At 40.0% G+C, this 14,309-nt stretch overlaps 1 protein-coding gene across 6 annotated transcripts in view; it reads right to left on the bottom strand.

Moving 5' to 3' along the window:
- Positions 1-1,570: 1,570 nt before the first annotated feature.
- Positions 1,571-14,309, bottom strand: part of LOC109104294 (serine/threonine-protein kinase WNK3-like) — a 48,274-nt gene continuing 35,535 nt past the window's right edge. For 2 of the 6 annotated variants that reach the window (XM_042750987.1, XM_042750983.1), the window contains 10 exons: positions 14,105-14,153; positions 13,740-13,892; positions 11,925-13,528; positions 10,419-10,674; positions 8,194-8,276; positions 7,661-7,989; positions 7,344-7,579; positions 7,138-7,236; positions 6,311-6,492; positions 1,571-4,210 (listed from right to left, as the gene is read on the bottom strand). In XM_042750987.1, the coding sequence (XP_042606921.1) occupies positions 3,746-4,210; positions 6,311-6,492; positions 7,138-7,236; positions 7,344-7,579; positions 7,661-7,989; positions 8,194-8,276; positions 10,419-10,674; positions 11,925-13,528; positions 13,740-13,892; positions 14,105-14,153 (3,456 nt within the window). In that variant the 3' untranslated portion in view covers positions 1,571-3,745. Of the gene's footprint in view, positions 4,211-6,310; positions 6,493-7,137; positions 7,237-7,343; positions 7,580-7,660; positions 7,990-8,193; positions 8,277-9,752; positions 10,076-10,418; positions 10,675-11,924; positions 13,529-13,739; positions 13,893-14,104; positions 14,154-14,309 lie in introns of those variants that run through there. The other 4 variants (XM_042750984.1, XM_042750986.1, XM_042750985.1 and 1 more) reach the window with 4 other exon arrangements.

Raw genomic sequence — 14,309 nt, 5'->3', positions numbered from 1 at the left:
TAATAAATATTACGGGGAGGCTGATGTAATAGGCCTGCTGATCGACTAATAAAATACTTTTTTTCCATTTACTTAAAAAATGTGTGTTCGAAGTATGTGAAGGTCAGTCTAGCTTTTTTTTTTTTTTAGTTTTTTTAAGATCATTAATAATTTTAGCCATATTTGGCTAAATCTTCAGAGATATATATATATATATATATATATATATATATATATATATATATATATATATATATATATATATATATATATATAATTTTTTTTAAGTAAGAGTGAAATTCACCTAAATAGAATTCTACGAATTTGGCTTTTTTCTGCAAATTTTTACAATTTTGTCAAATTTAATTTTCACCGTGAAAAAAATTAAAGACACTATTCAAGGGAACAGAAGCGCTCCCCTCCCAACTCGAGGAATCACTCATTTGCATGCCCACTAAATAGCTTCCTTCAGGACATATAGTTATGCTAATTACAGAGGGCTGAGTGGTAATAATTCTGCAGGTATCACACAGAAACTCCAGTCAGACTCTGGCCAGGGTCCCGCAGTTTTATGAGCGGGTCGTCATCCGCAGAGGGTCTTGCATGGGTTTCTTGTTCACAGTGAAGAGCATTATTGTACTCGTGCCATGTCCACTGCTTAATCCCTCTATTGATGCATATAGACCGAGCTATCACAATAGGCACATTGTCAAGGGGTTTGGTGACTTCTGAACCCGCAGCAGAACATGCCTGATCTCAACAGACCGTCCACTGTACAGTGCTAAACACTCACATCACAGAAAAAACCAAACTTGTGGTGGTCAACATTTTCAGTTTTCTAGAATTCTTTCTTATTTAAAAAACAAACAAACAATTTCTTAGCTGACAGAAAAATCTGGTTTTGTGGTGGTCAACATTTTCAGTTTTCTAGAATTCTATCTTATTTAAAAAACAAACAAACAAACTAACAAACAAAAAAAAAACCAGCTGGACATCTACTTTTTGTCTCTGCACTGATAACCTAAAGAATCTTTGTTGAACTGGTCTTGTCTTCTTGTGATTTTTTTTTTTTTGTTTGTTTGTTTTACACAGTAAAGAGCGCTTAGAATGTCAGGAGTACACTTTTGAGACCTCTACTGGTTTCACGGAATATTACAGGCACTGTTATCACCGTTTGAAACTATGCTAAGTGACAAATGTTATGAGCAAATTAACTACAGTTTGGTATTGGAATTTGGGGTCAGTCAGTAGGATTTTTAAAGATATTAATACTTTTATTTAGCAAAGTGATCAAAAGAGACAGTACAGACAATTTTTTTCTATTAATCAAAGGGTCCTGTATAACGGTGTTAAATATTAAGCAGCATAACCTTTTGCAATATTGATACCTTTAGCAGCAAATCAGCATATTAGAGTGATTTCTGTAGGATCATGTGACACTGAAGACTGGAGAAATGATGCTGAAAATTCATGATGCTGATATTTAAAAAAAATAATTATAAAAAATTAAAAAGTTGGAATATATGCAGTTTTAATTGAAACAGTGACAACATTTCATGTGCATTTGAAGGTGACAAAAAACCCATAACACTTTGATGTTTAACATCTGATGTTTATTTTTGATTAGTTACAAAACATAAATAGAATCAACAGTTGAATTAGTTACAATTTACAGTAGCTAAATCACCAGCAATGAGTTTAGTCCTCGGTAGATTATTTTCACATAAATAACCTTTAATTATTGGTGGTCAGTCAAGTAATTCTGGGGTCCCCCTGGTTTTACTGTACAGCTTCACCCACACTTATACCTCCACTGTAGAAATAATTTGGCTTCTAATATTTCCAATCACTAGCTTTGAATTAAAACCCCTCTAAAAATCTAAATATATCATGTTGTAATCTTTGAACAAACGTTTGGGGCAAAGTTTGAAGCCAGGGGAACTCGAGAAACTGTTTTAGGACCTGTGTCTTATCAGATAACCACAGCTTTCTCAACACTGATCAGTACACAATTTTACATTTTTACAACCCCTTTCAAAATACAAAAATAATGCTTTCTTTTTAGATTACATTTTGGTAACACTTCAGCAGAGGTTTTTCCATTATATTTCCCATTTGTACAGATCAAATGGATAATGTCTGGAGTTTTCTTTGACACAACAGCCTTTTTACTCACCACTACTGTACTGTTGGTTTACTGTGAAGAGGTGGGTCTTGTCTTCAGAAAAGTGACATTAAATACTGGAAACTGAATGATTGCAACCCTCTGTAGGCAACGGCCATGTTGACCTCTTTTTGTAACATCCACAAGTTCAAGCATTAGCATGATTTTAAAAGCTTCACAACACAAACCGGTTCCTCATTCCCTGTGCACCTTACACAATACATTTCTATCTCTCACCTACTTCTTGTAAAAATGCAGGTTGCCTCATTCGTACCAACCTTCCATTGCTTTTTCCAAAAAAAAAAAACATTAAAGAAAACACAGTCAGCTTTCTGTATATGGGCATCTCAGACTTATGGAGAATGCATTCTGACAACAGCTTTATAAATCTCAGTAGTCCAGCTGTACAACAGAGTTGCGTAGCTGCTGATTTAAAGGCTGGGCTCTGATATCTTGGTCTAGCTGAATCACATAAAAGCTTTATGTTCAGGAAAAATACACTGTAGAAAGGCAACCTATTCCTGGATTTTCTCCCAAACTTGCTTGGCAGTTACGTCTATGTATATATATATATATATATAATTTTTCACCAGAGTAGTATCTGATGAAAAGTTTGATTCAATGAGGAATACATCTTTTTGCCAGTGTTTTGCTGATGCGTTGCATTCACTAAAAGCAAACTCACAGTTCACAGATAACAGTTCGGTGTGCACGGAAGCACGTTCATACAGGACTGTGCAAAAATACACAAGAGCAAGCTGCATTCACTTCACTTGAGCTTTCCAAACAGCCGTCTAGTCTTGCACACTTCACCATGGGATTAATGTTAATAGTGTAAACCTTAAAAAGAGAGGAAAATACTGCAATCATATTAGCTAGTTTCATTTGAAACCAAATGAACTTGTTTTTCTTTTCTCTCAGAATCAATTGCAGGATCTTAAAAGGAATTAGTCAATGGCTATTTATGTTATTCTAGAAAAAATCTTGGCTAAATCTATAACGTTACGGCTATTTATCGTCGTAAAATATAATACATGAGGAGCATGCCTTATCCGTGCACAACGATTGTTTTCGTAGCTACGATGATGGTTGCAAGGTTACCATGCTCTGCGCTGGAACATGCAATCGATCCCGCCGCCGGCTGAATCTGTTGTGCTCTACAAAGATGGCGCTTCACTGCTGACGTCTGATTGTTGTTGTCGTTTCTGTGCATATATATAAAAAATATTTCTTTTAAGCTATACAGATCCACGTCACAACAACACAGAAAAGATGAATTTAAATATCAGTTACTAATTGCACTTTTTAAAATTCAAATAGTCTTTTCATTTGAAGCACTGATAAATGAAAACAAAGAGGATCATAACTCGTGTCAAAAATGTCTCTATATAGGGCGAGTTCAGGTCCAACTAAGTCGGATAGAAAACTTGACGGTGCGGAAACACACAAGAGGATATGTATTGAAAAAATGCAACACAAACACACGCTCACACAGATACACACACTACAGTATTTATACACCTCCATACCAACACACCCCAACACGCAACCGCTTGCTACTAGTGTCCCTCCTGTACAAGATGTACACCGGTATCCATCTTCTCACTGCTGTCCTAAAGGAAGGGTGGATGTGGAGGGTTTGGGGTGAAGTTTGGCACTGGGAGGCAGAGCGGAGGTGGAGCAGGAGGAAGAGGAGCACGACGAGGAGGAGCACGAGCAGAAGACAGCGTTTTGATTGGCGGCGGGGGCAGAGGCAGCTGTGATGCTGGTGGCGGGGGGCAGCAGAGGCCCCGCCGGGGTTATGAGGGGAGGCGCGCCGGACACCGAGGACTGGGGTCCTGACAGGAGCTGGACCTGCTGTGGGTGCAGGGGAGACGGGCTGTACTGCAGGGGCTGGCGGTGCAGATGAGTGTTCTGCTGGGAGAGAGGAGCGATGGGAAATTGCGTCAGAGGCGTCTGAGTTTGTCCACCGATGGTACTATATGAGGCGGGCGCCACTGTAGACATGCTGACTGATACTGGAGCAGTCAAAGGGGCTCCGGAAAACCAACCCGATGAAGCTGTTGTCTGCAAGATACAAACGGTCTTTACTTGTTAATCAGTTTTTATTATTACAAATAACAGTTAATACACTCTCAGACAAAAGGATACAAAAGCTGTCACTAGGGCGGAACCTTTTCAAAAGGTACACTTCTGTATGGTTTAGGTAGTTGCTTTTCAGTTGCTAGTGTGCCCAGGGCGGTTGCTAGAGTGCTGCTATGCAGTTGCTAAGATACTTGGGGTGGTTGCTAGGATATTGCCATGTGTGCTATGCAGTTGCTAAGATACTTGGGGTGGTTGCTAGGATATTGCCATGTGGTTGCTAGGCTACCCAGAGTGGTTGCTAGGGTGTTGCTATGTGGTTGCTAGGGTACTGAGGGTGGTTGTTAGGTTGGTTTGGCTAGTTGTTAGAATGTTGCTAGATAGATAGATAGATAGATAGATAGATAGATGAGTTTGAATGAGTCTCAATGTATTCTGGGAGTTTTGACAGTTGGAGTTTGAATAGTCTTGGCTCATTTAAACATTCTGTCAATGTAAGTCAAAAAAAATCTTTAATCTTATTTGACTTTAAACTTAATTGATTAATCCAGTCAAATAGCAAGTTTATTATTTTGAAAGTCCTATTTAGTTCAACAACTAATGTAGGGCGTGACTTTATTCTGTCCATCAGGAATTGATTGGATCATAGAACATGCTGTCGCTTGTTACAATCATTTCATGCGAGTGACAGGTTGCTGGAGAGCACTTAAGCTCATCAGGCCGTTGGACAACTTTATTGCCCAGCCCTTGCATCTGTATGTGTGCCATTATGTTTTGTTTTGGTAATGTTTGCTTGAAAATTGCAAAAAAAAAAAAAAACTATTCATAATTAATACAAATTATTCTCAAATCACTGAGAGCATTAAAGTGTGCTTTTGAGTATTAAACAGTCAGCACAGCATTCATCTCATTTACAGCCATCACCTTTTAAGATGATCACTGTTGGAACAGAAGAAGAAATGTTCTTGTTATTATGCAAAATCCACAGGTTTAATTGTCATGTTGTTGAGAAATTAAAGATTAGCATTTTTCTCACTCCTGTATCTCAAAAAAAAACCAAACAAACTCACTCCTGGGTGTCTAAAAAAAACTAAACAAGGCTAAACAAGTACGATGTTGAGCACAACATTTTTCACAGTTATATACTTTCATACTGTTATGAACTTTTTAATGTAGATTGAGGATTGTCCTGTGAGTCTAAGCAACTGTGGCCTAATGGTTAGGGCAGTGGTTCCCAAACCTGTCCTGGAGGACCTCCTGTCCTGCACATTTTGTGTCTTCCTATTCAGACAAACCCAATTTAGTTCTTGCAGTCTCTACTAATGAGCTGATGAGTGAAATCAGGTGTGTTAGGGAAGCACTGGGTTAAAGAATCGGACTTGTAACCCAAAGGTCGTAGGTTCGAGTCTCAGTGCCGGCAGGAGTTGTAGGTGCGGGGAGTTAATGAACAGCGCACTTCCACCCTCAATACCCAAGGCACTGAACCCACAATTGCTCCCCGGGAGCTGGAGCAAATAGCTGCCCACTGCTCTGGGTGTGTGTTCATGGTGTGTGTGTGTTTCCTACTCACTGCTGTGTGTGTGCACTTGGATGGGTTAAATGCAGAGCACCAATTCCGAGTATGGGTTACCATACTTGGCAAATGTCACGACTTTCACTTTCACTTCACTTTTTCACTAAGCATACAGTTTACATCATGCCGCATAATGTCTAATGAAATAAAAAGTATTACATTAGAAAAAAGCAAAATACAAGCACTTTTCACTAGTGGTCTTAAAGTGCAGTGATGATTACTATTGTTCAACAAATGTTCATGGGCAAAATCCAGCAATTTCAATAGAAATCCATGCAATCTGATTTCACTTTGGTAACAGAAATTCACTGATGGTTGATTTGAAAGTGACTTCTGTGTGAGCTGTGCTTCATGAATCATTAAACTTAATAGACAATGGACTTTTTTTAGACCGTAAAATTTCACACAGGAACTTTTGAACACCACTGTATATAACAGAAAATATTTTAACCCATACATACACGCTAGTCTATATATGCATGTTTGAGACATTTATTTCATGTATGCTTTACCTCAGTAGTCTGGCCCCAACCGCCCAACTCCTGCACTTGTTGGATCTGTTTGATTTGATTCAGTGAAGGCTTGGGCTGAACAGGACAAACCATTTCTTTTGACCACTCATCAACAAGCTTATGCAGCTCATCAGTGAATGTGCTCTTTCTATTAACAGAAGCCTGGGCTGGAGGACTCCGGTCTGAAAACAAAATGAGGGAACTGTTAAATAAAAATGCCATTCCTCAGATCAATTCTCAGATATTAAATTATTGCTCAAAAGTTTGAGAGCTATAAGTTTGTGAAAGAAGTCTCTAATGCTCACCAAGGCTGCTTTTATTTGTTCAAAATACACCAAGACAGTAATATTGTGAAATATTATTACAATTTAAAAATACATTTTTTTTTTTAGAATATATTTTGAAATGGAATTTATTCCTGTGATGGCAAAGCTGAAATTTCAGCAGTCATTTAAGTCTTTAATGTCACATGATCCTTCAAATCATGTATATATATATATATATATATACACACACAGAGAGTATATATATATATATATATATATATATATATATATATATATATATATATATATATATATATAGAGAGAGAGAGAGAGAGAGAGAGAGAGAGAGAGAGAGAGAGAGAGAGAGAGAGAAAGAGAGAGAGAGAGAGAGAGAGAGTAACATTACAAGTGTCTTTACTGACATTTTTGGTTAATTTAATGCATTGCTTAATAAAGTTTTTTATTATTATTAAAAAAAAAATAATACTTTTATTCAGCAAGGATGCATTTACTGATCCCAAACTTTTGAACAGTAGTGAGCATGTTCTATAGGTTTAGTACCTCTATTAGCGGTCAGTGATGGGGATTTCTCTGGCTTGCAGTATGAGAGAAGCCTGCTTTGCTCCCCACCAGAATAACTGCTAGACTGCTGAAGACTCCCTGAGGGTTTTAAAAATCAAAAGAAAAATTATACAAATGAATTCTAGTTATAATAACAATAACAAAAACTTATTCTAACTCTCCCTCTAATATGGTGGCACTAGTACCTTGGTGTGTGACTCCATTGTTATCCATGTGAGAGTGGGGTCGGGGTCGAAGCTTGGCTTTGGTGGGCCGGGGTCTGCGCGGGGAGATGGCGAGGGGTGCGGTAGGCAGAGGAGAGGTACGGGGCAGCGTCATGGACAGAGACTGCCTGGGGTCTTTAAGAGACCGGAGCTGCCTGTACAAATCCTGCAGCTCTCTGTTCTGCTGTGCCTGCAGGAACACCACCTCTTTGATGTGTCTACAAAGATAAAAGAGAAGAAGCATCAGTACGGAAAGAGAGGAAAAGAAAAACAGCATTGCAGAATTCAAATTCTCTTACTTCTCTCTCAGCTTGTGGAGTTCTCTCCTCAAATCGTCATCCTCCACCTCGCTCTCATCATCGCTGCTGCCCAGGGGCGAGTGTGCGTGACTCCTGGACAGGTGACTGGGCGCTGTAGTTCTCTTCTCATCTTTCTCGCCATCTTTTGCTTTCGATTTCCTCCTCCCTCGCTCGAGGTCAGGTGACACGGGGGAGCTGTCAGTCAAATGTTCCTCTCTCTGTTCGGCCTGGGTGACTGAGAAACGCCCAACTTTTCTTTGTGTGATCCCTTGGCTTGGTGCAGCATCCTGTGTTGGAAGGGGCTCTGCGGACTGGGACACTGGAATCACCTGTGAGAAAAGAAAACGGGAACAGTTGATCTTTCACTCGGTATAAATTAACAACACTATACAGTACATATAACAAAAGACAAAATAAATGTGAACTCCAATAGCTATGAAAACACTATTTGAAATGACATATCAGGGGAAAAAAATGCTTTTGCAAAATAAGAATACTCTGTACAGTATACAGTGTGTGAATGGTGATAGTACCTGGAAACGGCCTCTGTGTGAACACGGTTGGTCATTTGTAGATGCCTCCCTATCCTCCTTTATCCCCTGGCTCAAGTTGCCATCTATCATGAAGAGTAAAGAGAGAGACGCAAAGACGAGGGAACACAACGACAATAGTAAAATGAAATGAGAACATACAGAAAACACAGGGTATTTGGTATATATATATAAAAAAACATAAGCACACAAACAGACAAGACAAACAAACACACAAGATACACCACATACACAGAAAGGTGGCATTAATAACTAAAGCACACAAGAGATCTTTGACTAACAAGTATCCATGCATGTTCACGTGGTATTATTATAGAGACAGCATGGCAAATTACACCATCACTGGCAGTCGGTGGACATGAATACGAATATGATTGGCGTCTCAAACATCATGCTGAGTGGATGCAGAATGTGATGGGGAATGGGTGTGGGGAAGGGTGGCAGGGAGCAGCTTTAACAAACAGTAAAACCAGTTCAGGAAAGAAAAATCTCTGCAGTACAAATTCTAAAACATTAGAGAATAACAAACACAAGTAATATGCCCCCATCCAACCACACTCACACGATTGCATTCATCTGTCAGATTCTAATATCACTGCCTACAGAGTGTGTATACAGAAACACTCTGTTAAACTGCTGAAAACTATTGCTCTATTGTTTTGAACTGATGCTACAATATGTATCATTCCAGGCACTATTTCTAGGTGATGATGGTCCTAAGGTGTTTTTCATGATACTATTGCTCTATTGTTTTGAACTGATGCTACAATATATTACCTCTGTTAAACTGCTGAAAACTATTGCTCTATTGTTTTGAACTGATGCTACAATATATTACATTTAGGTTAGTATGTTAGGAATGGCATACTACCGTATTATTCAAACTTAGTATATATAATGAACACAGAATGCAAATGTTTTTATAGAATAAAATAAAAAATACAAGCAATAACTATTTTATTACCTTTTAAAATATTAATGTTTTTCTCACTCTGCCATTTTTAGTACAGAACTATAGAGTTGAACATAACTTTATTTCAAAGATGCCACTGCATGTATAGCATTCAAAAGTTTAGGGTCTGTAAGATTTGTAAATATTTCATATGCTCATCAATGCAGCATTGTTTCACACAATAAACAAAGTCTTACAGACCCCACACTTTAGAATGGTAGAGCAACAATTAACAATTATAAAAAGTTTTCAGTGTATACTGTGCACTGTTTCACATACTACTTTTAAACAAAAACTGCAAGGACAGCAGTATGCTGGTACTCCATTCCAAACATACCCATGGACATGCAAAAAATATAGAAAAATAAAACCTTCCAAAAATCTACCCAGGTAGAAAAGAACAGGATATAATCTAAAACTCTAGGAGAAAATAAAAATTATGTTCATATAAAAAATGCACAGCTAACATCTGAAAAATAGCCTTTCGATATACATTGGAATGACTTGCTTGCTAAAGCTTCAGTATTAATGGTGCATTCAAATATAATTTCTAAAATGTCATGTGGCCAGATTAATTTTTTTGTTTGCAGTTTGCAGCTGTTATTTTTGCATTAGAATAGACAGAAATGGGCATGATGAAAAATAGTTTCACGCCTCTTCAATTACTAAACAAATAACAAATAAACAGGTGCAAACTTCAGACTCTGGCCCATGTTGCTTGTAAACAAGTGTGCTATTATTGCAATTGCAGGTGCTCTGGGTGAGTGAGGCAGGGTGCAGGAAGGTGAGGGGCGCGGGCACCGCAATTCTGCACTGCATACGGTGGGACTGGAGACTCAGATCCAGGTGCGACGCACAAGGGTCATCCCTCTTAAGATTCTCTCCCCTTTCTACACTCCTCTGTTCTTACCCCTGGGTAACCCATGCAGACAAAACAAAAAGGAGGCTACAACATAAACGTTAATGTACAGCAAAGCAATTCAGTTCAAACAAAAACTAAAGCAAGAAAAATGTATGGCTAGGTGATGCAATGATTTCAGTACAGACTAAACAGCAACAACCACGTCACCAAGGAAGAACTATTAGGATTAATAATTAATTATTAATTCTAACAGTATTATTACAAATTAAGAAATCCCTATCTAGCAAGGTAAGAGTCAGCTACATTCATTTGGCTATATAAACATTTGTTTTAGGTCAGTGCCCACCCACACCCCTCACTCGCTCTCTCTTGCGCGCTTCCTGCGGACACTACCTTGCTGGACTCTGGGCTTCTTGAACAAGCTGGCGGAGTGGCGCAGTTTGCATGCCCAGCTTTTGAATTTGCGAGTCCAGGATTTCTTGCTAACAGGATTTCTGATACTAGGACATGTCAGGTTTAGGCCAAAATATCCACCTCCTTCATTGTGCTGCTGCTGCTGTTGTCCAGGCCACAGGGGGACAGGCGGCTGAGAAGAGGGAGGCAAGAGAACATCTCCAGGGGTGGAGCTTTCAGTGAGGGAAGGGGGAGCCTGGACATCACACATGAACAAGAGGAGGCAAACAAATTTAAGAAGTGCGTGAAATGGCTGAAACGAATCTAAAATGAATTACACTATAATTTTAGAAACGTATCGTGCTGTTTAATGTCTATACCATTTAAGAAAAATTTAAAGGGGTCATCGGATGCAAAATCACTTTTACATGTTGTTTGAACATAAATGTGTGTTGGCACTGTGTACACATCTACCCTATAATGATAAAAATCCAGCCAGTGGTTTTTTATAATTCACATAAATCTTGACCCCTTTCTCAAATCAAGCCATTCTCAGATTCTTGGCTGTGTGATGTCACACAGGGCAAGGCTGCTCCCACAATTGTTGATTGACACTGGTGTTTTACCTTAGACCCACCCTGAGTGAGCTGTCATCAGTCCGCCATTGTTTTGACGCTGAAGCAGATGTAGACAAGAATGTCTCCTAAGCAACTGAGGTGCTTTGTTGTTGGATGTAATAATGAACATAGCAGTCATCATTTACTCCCGACATCTGATCTGCTGAAGACGCAGTGGATTACATTTGCTTTTAAAGGGAATGCGCCCCCCAATCTACCTAAATGTGTCTATATTCGCACAAATCATTTGTGATCCAGCCTCACCTACAGAAGAAGTGCGTATAACAATTTTTTATGAATCTTTGCAAATCGCCTTTCCTAATAATGTGCTAGTTAGCAAGTTTCACGGCTAAATGCGGCTAAAGTAAACAGTATGGCTCGTCACCCCAAGGAAGAGAGGGGCGGGGTGAGCAGAGCTCATTAGCATTTAAAGAGACATGCAACAAAACAAGTTGCTGTGAACAGAGCTGTTTTTGACAGGTTAAAAGTGAGTTATTTTACACTACAATTGAGCAATTTTACCCAAACTATCTTATAAACTTTTCATTATGACCCTAAAGAATTATATCAAACTTGCGGAAAATGGGCATCCGATGATCCCTTTAAATGATTTCTTTTTTTTGCAGGAAATATTAATAACTTTTTTTTACAAACTTCATTATTTTAATTAGCTGTTTTTTTTGTAATACCCTGACATTTTCTACTTTATTCCCCTGCTCAAAAAGAAAAACGAAATGAACTTTAATTAAAAAAAATTAAAAAACATGTTCATCATAGAAGAGGTGTATGTATGAACTGCATTTTAATGGTTTTTGAATGAAATAGACTGGAGACAAAAAAAAAGCGTCATGTCACTGATCTGTTTGTGAGATAAACACACCCTACTTACACTTACAGATGATTCATTGGGCACTTTCGGGGATCCAGGCTCCTGTGGAGGGGGAACGAGAGAGCATGGAGGGGATGTAGAGGGGAAGGATGAAGCCGGCTGGTGTTCCACAGCAGATGGGATCGTCTCCTCTTCACCTGCTCTCTCCTGCTCTCCATCTGGAGAGGAAGAGGAAGAGCGAGGGGTGGTGGAGGAGGTGGTGGAAGAAGTGGAGTGAGGGGAGGTGTCTGGGGAAGTTTCAGGAGGAACGGAGAAAGTGTTGGGGGGCTCTGAAATCTCGTCAACTGTGGTGGAGGCTGCAGCAGATCCCGAGGTGGAGCTGGGGGCAGGAGCAGAGCCGCTGGTGGAGCCACTTCCCAGTGCTGCCCCACTACCACTGTGTTCCTGATACAAAAGAGTCCTCAGCTTCTCATCCAATGTCTTGATCCGGTTGTCCACAAACTCAATTTTGGGTGGGCCTTCGCTGTCTGACTCTGCTACCGAGGAGGGCTGGGCTGGAGAGGGTGTGAAAGTGTGGGAGAGGGCAGGAAGAGCTGTTTCAGAGAGTGGCAGGGGTGGGAGAGAGGTATCTGAAGTGGGATTGGGTGGGGCAGAGTAGCTGACGGTGTCTTCCCCTGTGGACAGCTCAGACTCTGACTGCTGGATAGACACCTGCTTCTGCACAGCCGGAGGCACTGCGGTTTGTGTCACAGGCGCCATATCATGTGGTACCTGCTGAAGTAACATCTGCGTTTGCTCACTGGGAAGCTGCTGTGGGATCACCGGTTGAAATGCAGATTGAAGCTGTTGAGGATCCTGGGTCTGGAGGCCATGCTGTGGATGCATGGTCAGTATCGCTGTGGTTTCTTGAGACACATACTCATCTACCTTGTGCTGTTGGATTTGCTCAGCAGTGGCTGTTTGAAGGCCGTGTTGCTGCAAGAAAGCAGTCTGTTGCATTGCCGGCTGTTGCGATTCAACTGGTATTTGTTGGTGAGAAACCTGCTGAACTTGAGCAGCTAGAAGAGCTCCCTGAGAAGGTACGGTCTCCATTGGCATTGGCTGTGATAGTGTTTTTGACTCGCTAGATTGGAGTGTAGGTGGCTGTGGAGTGACCTGGCACACTGGCTGAGGCATAATCTGCTGTTTCTGAGCTTGTTCGGTGGTGACCATTGCTGACTGTAGTGTCTGGGTTTGTTGAAGTACATCTGTTGTCTGCAAGGGTGCCATTGGGGTTTGTGCTAGAAGTTGCTGTGAAGTATCAGCGTGGGTCACCAGCGATGCTGGAGGGGTCCCATAAGTAGATAAGGTGGAGAGGGGCTGTTCAGCCTCACCTTTAACTGCAGCTTTTCCTTGGTCCATGCTCGAGCCAACCTTTTTGGGCAGAGCAGCAGAGGTGCTGGAAGCCATGACAGGGACTGGGCCTGCAGGCAGTGTAGCAGAGAAGACTTGCTCTGCTGTTGGCAAGGCAGCGGGTGTTGCATCTTTTTGGGCAGCAATGGCCGAGGCTGACATGGATGCAGGAGCTGATACAGTAGAGACTGGAGGAGAGGATGCAGACAGTGAAGAACTTGGGGAAGATGCTATCCCAGCAAAAGACTCTGAGCGCTGAGGGCTCTGATGATCTAATAATACATTAGACAGAGAGTAGAATATTCAACAGTTGTCAAGACAATTAACAATATTCTTATTAATTATCATCACTATATCTCTATTTTAATAGAAAGCTAACAGTAAAAATGTTCTCAATTTATTATAGTTTGGATTTTGTAGGTCATTTCAATTGCAAGTTTCACTCGAGGCCAAAAGTAATGTATGTGGCAGTGAATTTTCTACCTTTCTCTGTTTCAGTGGAATTGGGAACTCGGGCCTCTCCCACTGGAGGGGGAGTGGAAGCTCCCTGGTTGGAGTGTGAGTCACGATGGCGAATGGTTTGGTTAATGAAGAATCGCCAGCGACCCACTGGGGAAGACTGAGGGGCTGAATCCACTTTGGAAAATAGGAGAATCGCACATAATTATTTATTTTACTATTAATTGTAACAACAGTGTAAAATTAAAAAGTCTTGGTTGATATATAGATTTTTTAAATCAAGACAAAAAGATACAGAAAGTTATAAAGTTAATGCAACTTTACCCCATCTCAACTTTATTCTTCTCTTTTATTTGTGAGAAGATCAGACTGATTACAGTGTAACTCACTTGTTGCACTGGATGGGGTGCTCAAATGGAGTTGCTCCAAGGACCCAGTCTGAGACAAATAAAAATGTAAAATCAAACATACACTACCATTCAAATATTAAATTCTTTTAATTACAACAAAAAAAACACTAAAGACTTTTCTATTTCAAATAAATGTTATTCTTTTGAACTTTCTATTCATCAAAGTACATTAAAAAACCACACG

Source organism: Cyprinus carpio, chromosome B23 (genome assembly GCF_018340385.1).
Source record: "Cyprinus carpio isolate SPL01 chromosome B23, ASM1834038v1, whole genome shotgun sequence".
Lineage (NCBI taxonomy): Eukaryota > Metazoa > Chordata > Actinopteri > Cypriniformes > Cyprinidae > Cyprinus > Cyprinus carpio.
This window is presented reverse-complemented; position numbering and strand designations above follow the sequence as displayed.